Source organism: Rhamphochromis sp. 'chilingali' (assembly GCF_963969265.1).
Source record: "Rhamphochromis sp. 'chilingali' genome assembly, chromosome: 7".
NCBI classification, from domain to species: domain Eukaryota; kingdom Metazoa; phylum Chordata; class Actinopteri; order Cichliformes; family Cichlidae; genus Rhamphochromis; species Rhamphochromis sp. 'chilingali'.
Window position 1 is genome coordinate 21452287 of NC_137934.1, and position 11599 is coordinate 21463885.

Sequence of the window (11599 nt, forward strand, 5' to 3'; positions counted from 1 at the left end):
ATATGTGGTGAAATGCTTATTGCTGTGCAATGCCCTCAACGCTCTCGTACTACACTTGCACTTCTGATTAGATGCAAACTGTATTTTGTTGCCCTGTATTTATATATATATGTAATGACAATAAAGTTGATTCCTATCCTAATCTCTTCTTTTTGTACTGAAAATCCTCCATACTCAGAATCAGAATTGTGTTTATTGGCCAAGTATATGCGCAAACATATACAAGGAATTTCGTTCCAGTAGAAACTTGTCTCTCAAGCACAACAATGATGTATATCACAACAATATGTAAAGGACACATTGTATACACACACACACACACACACACATGGATAGATAGATAGATAGATAGATAGATAGATAGATAGATAGATAGATAGATAGATAGATAGATAGATAGATAGATAGATAGATAGATAGATAGATAGATATCGCTAAATTCAGCGATTACTTTCCATTCTGCTCCCTCTGTTTGTTTGTTTGTTGTTCTTTGCTGATCATTTTGCAGTCAATGTTCAGTTTATACACTCTGCCCAGAAAGAAACTTTAATAATTCTCTCCTCTGTGTGACACCTCAGTAATTAGACACTTTTTTAAGCCATCAGTTAGGACAGAACCAGCTGAGATTAATTTGCACAAAGTGTCAGGATTGATTTCTAATAACTGATAGATTTCACCTGGTGCCATGGCTTTCCATGGCTTTTCCGCCTCCCTTTCTTCATGTGTTCAATACTTTTCCTTGTGTCCATCCATCCATCCATCTTCTTCTACTTATCCAGGGCCGGGTCGCAGGGGCAGCAGCCCAAGCAGAGAAGCCGTCCTCCCTCTCCCCGGCCATCTCCTTCAGCTTGTCCAGGGGAACACCAAGGCGTTCCCAGGCAGCTGAGAGATATAATCTCTCCAGCGTGTCCTGGGTCTGCCCCAGGGCCTCCTCCCGGTGGGACAAGCCTGGAACTCCTCACCCATGAGGCGCCCAGGAGGCATCCATGTCAGATGCCCGAACCACCTCAACTGGCTCCTTTTCTACTCTGAGCCCCTCCCAGATGGCTAAACTTCTTATCCTACCTCTAAAGGAGAGGCCAGCCACCCTTCAAAGGAATGCCGCTTGTATCTGCAATTTCTTTCTTTCGGTCACTACCCACAGCTTGTGACCATAGGTGAGGCTATGGATGTAGATCGACCAGTAAATTGAGAGCTTCACTTTTATACTCAGCTTTCTCTTCATCACAACAGACTGGTACAGCGTCCGCATCGCTGCCACCGCAGCACCAATCCGTCTGTTGATCTCCCCCTCCCTTCTCCCGTCACTCGTGAACAAGACCCCGAGATACTTGAACTCCTCCACTTGGGGCAAGAACTTGTCCCTAACCCAGAGTGGGCACTCCACCTTTTTCTGGCTAGGGATCATGGCCTTAGACTTTGAGGTGCTGATTCTCATTCCCGCCACTTCACACTCAGCTGTGAACCGTTCCAAGGCAAGCTGAAGGCCACCACCTGACGAAGCCAACAGAACCACATCATCTGCGAAAAGCAGAGATGAGCTTCTGAGACCACCCAAGTGAAAGCCTACCGCCACTTGACTACACCTAGAAATTCTGTCCATAAAATTTGTAAACAGAATCGGTGGCAAAGGACAGCCCTGGCGGAGCACATCACCCACCAGGAATGAGTCAGACTTATTGCTGGCTTCCTCCCCCCCTCCGCGAATCGCTACATTAATGTGGTGGAGGGGTTTGTGTGTCCCAGGGATCCCAGGGGCTATGTCTTCTGGGGGCTGTTTTGCCAATAGGCAGGGTCTCCCATGGAAAATTGGTCCTAGGTGAGGGACCAGACAAAGAGCAATTCAGAAGACCCCTATGACAAGACCATCAAGGGAACAGTTTACCCTGCCCTGGATAGGGTTATCAGGGCTCCACCCTGGAGCCAGGCCCGGGGAGGGTGCCCAAGGGCGAGCATCTGGTGGCCAGGCCTTAGTCCATAGGAGCCAGCCAGGCACAGCCCAAAAAAGGGACGTGGGCCCATCTTCCTGCAGGCCCACCACCCGCAGGAGGCAGCGTAGGGGTCGGGTGCATTGTGAGCTGGGCGGTGGCCAGAAGCGGAGGTCCAGGAGGACTGATCGGCTACCAAGGCTTTTCCTTGTGTCAGTTCTCAGTATTACACATAATTTATGGACATCTATGGTTTATTTCAGCTGATATATACTTGATGACTGGTACTTGCTTTGTGCTTTGACTAGTTTTTGAGTTGTATAAACTGATTTTAGATGATTTGGTTCTTTGGACCTTGGTTTGAAGTGATTTTTCGCAGATTGGTTTGAAGGGGTTTGACACCAGTTTCAAATTCATTTTGGTTTGGCTTTGGATCATTTTAGATTTGGTTTTGAATAATTGTGGACTGAGTTGACTTGCTTTTTCAGCTGAATTTTAGATGCAGTATTGGCTGATGTAGGGTCATTTTTGGACATTGCTTCAAATTTATCCTTTGTAAATCTGTTTGGACTAACTTTAAACTGGTTTAAACATTTGCTTAGTTGTTGGTTTTGGAGTAGTTTTAGACTGCTTTTGGACTGAGTTTCAGATTGGTCTTTCGGGTATTGTAATGTTTTAGACACTTTTCTGACGTGCTTTTTTTTTCAATATACTTAATTCTGTCCTTCTTACATTGGTTTCGATTGACTTTTTTTCTAGTTTCACACTATTCTTGACTGGTTTTAAAGTGTTTTACCTTTGGCTTTAAAGAGGTTTTAGACTGATATCAGACTTGATTGAGGGCTGGCTGTATTCTGGTTTCAGACTTTGTTTCTGGTTGTTGTATTTAACCCAGTTAGAAATATTTTGGAGTGATGACTCTTCTGTGGATTTAAACTTTTCTGTTTTATCACGTAATCCCAGACCGAATGGTTGAAGCTAAACTGTTACTGTTGTAATTATGGATCAGAAGTTGTTCTTCTGGCCTTTGTACTTTTGTAACATCAGCTCCATTAATGCCTCCTTGTGGACTGAGCTTGCTTTGCATATGACGGTGAAACAGGTTCTTATCTGATTTCCGATCTGACTGAGACACATTTAAACAGGGGTCTGAGTGAAAATGAAAGTCTTATCTGCATTAAACCCAGACACATCAACAAAGCAGCAGTGTAGATGTAGATGAATGTGGCAGCAGAGCAAACGGTTAAATTCAGTTTTATTTATATAGCACTAAATCACAACAACCGTCGCCTCAAGTCATCACGCCCTTCTATTACTGGTCATTGAGACACTATGTGCACTATTTACCTTAGACATTTACCTCGAAGTTATATAAATAACCACAGCGCACTGAGTCATCATTGTTTGAAATCCATGGCTTTCTTTCAGCGTCTCTTTCAATGGCTAAATTCAGTTCTCACACACATTGGGGGGAAAGTTTGCTAAGTTTCCTGCATTACCTGGTGACATGTGTAGGAAATCCCCTGTGATGACATCACACAGGTAGAGCAATGCTGACCCCTCCCCCTCACTGAGAGGTAAATAACTGGGAAGAGTGTTTCTACCTTTGTGAGGATCAGCTGTAGCTCTCCAGTGTGAAGTAAGAACAGTCCTCATTTCTAATAAAGCTCAAGGTGCTCCTTTAATAGGGATGATTAATAGGTTATTTTAATTTTACGAACTTACACTAAGGACACTTTCAAAGGGAAAGATATTTGTTTTGAGATGCAGCCTAATAAGTGATGTTAAAGGAACTACGGGCTTTGATTTACGGCTGGTTTTCATGTAAAAAACAAAACAAAAGTTAAAAATTATAAGATGTTTATCTTTATCAGACCGAGATGCCTTTTTACTGCTTCAAGAAGAGATGACATGAAACCAAGAGTAACAGCAAATCCACGAGCTGGAGAACCTCCAACCAAGTTATATCTGCAGATTTGTTTTTCAGATCAACACACTGACCCCCCTCCCCCAACCCCCCGACACACACGCACAAACGCGCACACACACACGCACACACACACGCACTCGCACACCTCATACCAAGTATCTGCATATACGAATTAGCAGAGAGCTGAAACTAAGCCTGCAGCTCTGATAGTAGGTTAGTAGGTCTGCAAGGTCTGTGTGCGGTCTCTGCACATGTTGCACCAGTTAAAGTGGCTGTGTCACCCTGAGAATAAGAGGCCATCATTTTATATTTAATCTAATCTCATAAAAAAAGTCAGTTATGAAACGAAATTTTGATTTCATGTAAAGTATGTCAAATTAGTAGACCTGCAGCTTGCAGTGTGTCGTAAAGAGCTTTGAAATAAGATCCAACCACAGGGCTTTTTTTTTTTTCAGCCCTAATGTCAGTTTTGGGGAATTTTTCAGGATTGTTCTCGTCACTCGTCACTGGTTGTTTTGGATTTTTTTCTGTGGTTTAATTTTTTTTGTGGCATTTTTATTCTCTGCAGTTTTTAGCACTGTGTATTGTTTTTTGTGTAGTTCTTTGGCACTATTACCTGTTGTGTAGCAGTTTAGCACTGTTTATTTGTTTTTTGGGGTAAGATTTATGTCATTTCTATTGGTTGTAGAGTAAAGGTCGTTGGTTTTCAGCGCTTTCTTATTCTTTCACTTCATCTTTTTTGTTTGTTTGTTTGTTTGTTCTTTTAAGTTTTGGGTGTATAATTAGCTCTGTGTATTAGTTTTGTCCCTCTTTTTTGGTCATTTAGGTGGTTTGTTTTTTGTGTGTTTCAGCATTGTTGTTTATTCATCGTCCACAGCTCTTTAGCTCTTTGTTTGGTGTTTAGCAGTAAATACTTACATTGTTACTGCTGGGTTTTGTTTATCAGTTGGTTGCTGTTTTTCTGGAATTGTTCTTTGGTAGTTTTGTGTTGTAGGCTTTTTTTTCTGGTCATGTGTTTGTTTGTTTTTAGGATTTTATTAAGAAATTGTCAATTTTCACCCATTTTAAGGCCCAAATCTTTTTGCCAGAAGGCCTGAGTCTGCTCAGGTGTTGCTGCTTTACCTGTGGTGGAGAAAGTACATGAATATCTAAATGTATTTCACCAGACAACCCACCAGTCTTTGATTTAATGTCAACATTTTGATGTTAAAGGGCTTTGTACATTGACACAGCGTATGAGTCAAGTCACAAACACCCACTCTTTTTGTTCGCTTAGGTCGCGGTGTTGCATGTTGGCAGCGCTTCGATGCACCAGAACACGTCAGAATTCTCCACTGTCCTATTTTCCAAGCGCCAATGCTACAATAAGCTTTAACCACTGCTCACCCTGCCTGTGACTGTTACCCGTAACCTCTCAACACTTAAGAGGCCAAATACGTGCCAAGAGAGTTGCGTAATTCTGTTCAAAATGGCGTTGATTCAGTCTGGGTCAGATTTGATTGGCTGTCGCAAAGATTCAGATCAGTGTGACGCATTTTAATATGCCTATACCATGAAAGCTAATAGACACACAGAGGTGATGTAGGTTTTAACATTTTATTAGCTTTTATTTTGTTTAATTTCATTTTCATTTCAGTGACTGTCAACGTCTGAGGTGACCCATAAACTCAATAAACCAATGTGCTAATGCGTGCCAAATGATTTTTCTGTTTTTGTGACTCTTTATGCTTGTTTTTTTGTTTTTTTTGTTTTTTTGTTGTTTTTTTTGGGGGGGGGGGGGTACTGTTGTTGTTTTAGCATTTGTTGGTTCTGCGTATTTTTAAAATAAATGGGTGTACACTGCATGACAGCGATGTTGTCCACACTACGGACAACATTGGAAAGTCCCTTGCGGCGCCTCCGTGATGTGCTGGATCTTCAAAAGAGTGTGACGAGCAGTAGACTCATTCCAACACGGGACATTTTTCCTACCTGCAGCTCTCAAACTTTAGACCTCCTCTCCGTGACACCTGGACAGTTTGTATCACTGCTGTTAACCTTTGGAATATTTACCTGAAGCTTGAATAGAGCACCTAACAAAACAATTAAGTATTCTGATTCTGACGGTCGGTTTCTCAACTTTGCATTCCTGTTATTTTCCTTTTACATTTGGTACTCTCATTGGCATATTTTTGGGCAGGTTGGAAGCTTACAAGGAGACCAGGGTTTTTTTTCTTATTTTCTGTCAAATATGTTTTTGGTTTTTCCCCAAAACGTGTAAAACTTGTGTAAAAGTGAACAGAAATCATGTAGCCATTGTATTATATGATTAAAAAATGAAATAAGGGGATAAAATCTTAAAAATGTTTATTTCAAAATCTTATACAGTTCATTACAGCCAACAGCAACAACATCAACATTTAAATACTGTAACAATCAGCCATAACATGGCAACGTGAGAGTCCAACGCCAGAGTCCTTTCATAGTCGGCATTAAAAAATTGTCAATAAATGTTATGATCATCAATAAATAAATCAACTCAGACCATTGACTAATCATATTTCAATCAATATAAATATTTTAACTGTATATTTATAAAATGTTAAATATGTCCTCAAATTAAATAAATGAATAAATAGAAGTATAAAAGCTGCTGGTATAAAACTTGGCGGTGTTAGGCATCAGTGCTGTTCCTCGGCTCCACGCAATAGTCCTGCAGGTAGCTGAACAGGATGTCAAGCTCACTGATTGCTTTGGTGATGCCTTTCATTTTCTCCATCTGAAGCAAACAGAAGCAAACACAGGGTGAGTTATAGGACATCCAAATATGCAGCAGAGCACCAAATCTGTATCAGTCCGCTGTTACAAATAGTCCCAAAAAGAAGCCAAAGGGAAGCCCTGCAGTTTTCAGGTATTTAGATCTGTATGTGGGCTCTTTGTCAGATTCATCAGGTTGAAGCTGACCGTTAAATTCCTGTACTATGATCATGCGGATTATCTTCTATCTTTAATCCACTTGCCATCTGGTGAATACCAAGTTGTACAAATCATCACATTACTCACTGTGTCCAACTAACAGTTTGGAATTAACTTATGAAAATGTAAATCCTCAAAGCTGATCATAAAATTTTGTCCCTTAAAACATGAATTCTGACTAATTTCTGTCATTTACGGATTAAAAAACACTGAAAACAACCTGAGAGATTGATAAAGTGTCAAAATTGTTGTCAGTTTAGTCTCTTTTGCAGTTCTGCATGATTTATTGGATTCAAATAACCCTGATTTATTTTACAGCGGCCCTTTGTTTCTGAAACAAGCTTTTTTTTATCTCCCTCCCCACATCTCTTTTACCCAGCTTTCTTCCTATTGGCTGCCCCTCTTGCGTCTGAGATGACCATGATAGTGTTTGGAGCAGTTTGAAACCACCCAGGGACTTCTTGACCTCGTTACAGAAAGCAGGTCAAAGCATGACGAGTCCACTCTTATTACTGAGCCCTCCTCCGAAGTTAATCGCCTCCTGATTTCATGATTTTTTTTTTATTCCTTCTGTGCTTCTTCTTTATAAAACAAACCTTCAGAATAAAGTTGCATTTTAAAAGAAAGTTCAATCTTACCTTCTCAAGCTTGGTGCGAAAATCCACTGCATTTTTGTGGTCATGGTACTGAGTGACATTCTGCAGAGGTACATCGAGAAAGTTAGCAACTGTTATCAGTCCCATCTCTTCTATTTATGTGTGCACGAAACCACAGAAAGTCGTTATCGATTTTAGGATCAACCACAGCGCCGCCACACATGGCTGCAAAAAGTTTGTAGTAGCTCCATCCTCCAAATGAAGGAGGAGAACTTTAAAAGCATGCAGTGATGTGGGATTTTGTCCTTTTTACAGTGGAGTTTGTGCATGTCTCGTTTAACATTTCCAATAAATACCACCCCGGTTAAAACACCTACTTATAACTTGCTAATTTGTTACACATAGAAGGCGTTTGCTTCCTGCACTGTCTGCTAAAGTAATCCATCAAGTGGAACACTTACGCAGCCGTGGGCTTGCAGGTCGGTGCTGATGCGGTGGAGGTTGGTCTTTAGCCGGTGCATTTGGGCATGGTCGTTGTTGGTGTGGTGCAGGATGTTGGTCAGGTAATAGTCCAGGATGTTGGCGTGCAGGCAGCAGATCTCCAAGTGGTGCTAAAGACAATGAAGGGAGATGAGAGGTCAGGCTGTTTCATCGTCTTGAGTGGACATATTCAGAGTACTCTGTTACAAGTACTGCTTTCAAGTCAAAGTACTGATACAAAGAAGCTGCTTAAAGTTTAGATTACTCACATCTTTAGTATTAACTCTGGGTATCACTCTCATACTGGTGTCGTCCTCGTCGTCTTTCGGCTGGATCCTCTGATACTGCAGAGACACAGAGACGTTTATTTGGATTTTCTTCATTTCATGCATTCAAGTTGAGTCAAAACAGGATCCTAAACGCTGATGGTGATGGATAATCAGCCCAGTTTGTTTTTCTCAAATATTGAACTGAATCAACTTGATTTTTAATTGTGGTTCACTCAAATTTTTTTCCTCTGGTTGATAAAATCCCTTTTAAAATGTGAATCAATGCTTAAAACCCTACGGAGCAAGATTAGTGCCAAATTAGTAAAACATTTATATGTATCAGAGATGAAATAGGCTTCCATTTATATTTTTTTGTTTTAAAAGTGGTTAAGTTTGTGCAGCATGTGGGTTAAAGTGAACACATTTACAGATTTTAGCTCCTGATTGCAAACTGTGGAGTACAAATAGTGCCAAAACTATAACCCTTTTTTTATTTTATATTTTTTAAATAATTATATATACTTTAAAGTTCAGTGTGAGACTTAAAGCCAAAATTTCTGGATTAAAGTTGATGCGTCCCTTTATATTTTTTTACCGCAGTCATTCATAAGGCAGCAGTAAATTTGAAGAATATCACCACAATTTTTTTTTAAATGCAGAATTTCTCTAATGTAAAACTACATTCAAATGTAATTCAGAATTATGTTTCTGTAACATGTCTCAAATTTACAATCAAATTGACTACTCACATGTTCTGACACTTGCCCGACGTCCCGATAGGTCTGCGGATGTCTGAGCACCGGGCTGAATGGACGGTCCACAGGGTGTGCCCGAGCCTGCTCGTCCCAGCCGAAGAAAAGCAGAAGGAGAACTGCAGCTGCAGCGGGACGGAAGAAGGAGGCGACAGTGGCAGTGTTGCGCTTCATAGTACAGGTGGATAGGTGTATCTCAGTCGTTTTAGATTGCAGAGAGAGTCTGAGAGTTTCAACCTGCAACAGAGAAACATATGAAATTAGAACAAAGTCCTGAAGAAGCTTCACCTTAAAGCAATAATTTTGCTTCTCAGAGAGAGCCCTGACCTGTTAGCAGGTGCTGCTGTGGAGAGAAGGCAACTCTGAGACGTCTTTTATACACCTCAAACCTCCGCCCCCTCGTCAGAATGTAGGCCATCAAAAAAACCTCATCAAACACACACGCGCACGCACGCAGGTCAGTGTGTTTACTGTCACACAAAAAGGAAATTAACTCTCACTCAAGGTGTGCTTGCGCAGGATCAGCAAAGAGACATTAATTATAGTTATCCAGTGACATCATTTCCTTCTTTCAGTATTGGTGTGTGTGTGTGTGTGTGTGTGTGTGTGTGTGTGTGTGTGTGTGTGTGTGTGTGTGTGTGTGTGTGTGTGTGTGTGTGTGTGTGTGTGTTGTCGTCGTCCCTGGTGGATTAAGAACTGGAATTTACACAATTGCTTGGAAGAAAAAGAAGAAGAAAAAAAACACGTCTAACCGGTCTGTGACACCTGTTTAGATGTTGCTTTATTATCTTAGTATTATGCAACACTTACCAAAAAGCGCTGACATGCAGGCTGGGTAGTAAAATGTTTTAATAAATCAATTTAAATAAAGCTGTGGAGAGGCTTTGTTTTCTAATGTATGCATTAAGATGCAACAGACATAAGAACTCCAGGACAGAGCAAACGCAGCCTCTCACACTCTGTGACAGCATCATCCTAGCTTTTCATTAGCAACATGGACATTTTTCTAAGTTTATGCTTTAAACTTGCAGCATCTTCTTCAGCCGGATGGGCCGCCATAAACAAAAACTCGTTTATAGAATTCGTCATTCAACATTCACTTCAAATAGACCAGCTTCTACAGATATTACACACATTTAAAGCATGACTTTTCATCATAAATGGTAACATGGTTTCAGTCCTTGATAAAAAAATATATATATATTTGCACCTAAAATTACATTTAAGGAAAATGTGTATTGTATAGAAAATCTTCGACTTCAGCTCACATAACTCTTAATATTGTAGGAGTATCAGTATATGTTTAAGACATGGTTAAACACTCCCAGGCTGCACCGTCAGATATTAGACCTGTGATACATGGTGAAAAATTGTGTATATTTTAATTAACAAATTAAGAAAAAAAATACAAATTAATGCATCTTTCCATCCACTAGAATAGAATAGCCTTTTATTGCAACAAAATTGTGAGCACTCAAACTGCTGGAATAAAATATATTACACTAATAGATTCAAATGAGTTTATTAATATATATAACACAAACTGCATATAAAAAATAGCCATTTTGTAAGGAAGAAGACTCCCTACTACTATTTACATTATAATCTGTATAGCACTTTAGGAGCACCTTTAACATGATTAAAAAGCACCTTATCTAGCACTTTGTTTAGCATCGCACTTTAAGCATGGATTTGCACAGGAGAACATTTCCACACAAGAAGTTTAACTATTTATTGAATATTTTTTGGGTATTTTAAAATCAGTTGGTAGCCTTTGTTTCAAGTCCTGTACAGCTGCTCCTCATTAAGGACTGTGGTGGTTGTCTGTGAAAAGGTTGTGACTTAGAGAAAATAAGGTTTACCAGTAAGGAGAACTAATGGAGATGTGTGTGCGGAGGTCTAGAATTAAAGGGGGCGCAAAGAAGTGATTGTAAGATGTGATTACTCACCTGTGTTTCCTGTGTTCTCTCCAAGGTGTTTGGGCAAATGTTTCCCTGGGGGTCCAGACACCATTTAAAGGTTCTGGGAGAGACCGTGGGTTAAGTGAGTGTGGGGAATCTTTTGAGCTCATCCTCTGGAAAATATGAGATACATTTTAGTCTGGATTAAAACAGACTGATAACAGCTAGCCAAATAGCAAAGCATGGCTAAAACTTGATAAACTAGCTGAAATATATTAATCTTTTTGAAGAATATTAGCATATTTTAGACATAGCTGACAAAGCCAAAGCTAAAATATGCTCCTTTTTACACAAAACAAAAATGGATTTCGAGTTTTGAGCAAAAATCTAACTTTTGTTATCTATTGCTATGAAAATTTGCTTTTTTTTTAATAATAGCTGTTTATCAATGCCCTATAATCTAAATGTAACTATTTATTTATTTGTTTTTAACAAAATCTGCATTTGTAGCTATTTTTTTAGTATTAGCTAATTTATTTTTTAACAAGATTTTGTAGCTGTTTTAGCTTTTATATATGTTTTAGCAGCAGCAAACCTTTTTCTTCTGCCTGTTTTGCACAAATTGAAAATTTATATAAAAGGTCAGAATGGAGACAATTTAAAAAAATAAAAATAAAGAAACTCTGGGGAAAAAAAACACTAGTTTAAAAACTTGACTTTATTTGTCCTGCAATAGTATTTAGCCTTCTTCTAATTAATATACTTTGGTAACTGTCTAAAAGTATCTG

The 11599-nt window shown here is 39.6% G+C and overlaps 1 protein-coding gene across 1 annotated transcript; it reads right to left on the reverse strand.

Moving 5' to 3' along the window:
* Positions 1–6249: 6249 nt before the first annotated feature.
* On the reverse strand, positions 6250–9611 carry LOC308399637 (uncharacterized protein). The gene is made up of 6 exons (XM_080887000.1): positions 9238–9611; positions 8908–9147; positions 8159–8233; positions 7871–8020; positions 7452–7511; positions 6250–6616 (listed from the first exon to the last, which is right to left on the reverse strand). Exons 2-6 carry the CDS (start codon positions 9082–9084, stop codon positions 6512–6514), a joined length of 567 nt encoding a protein of 188 aa, XP_080743126.1. The 5' UTR covers positions 9085–9147; positions 9238–9611; the 3' UTR covers positions 6250–6511.
* Positions 9612–11599: the final 1988 nt, after the last annotated feature.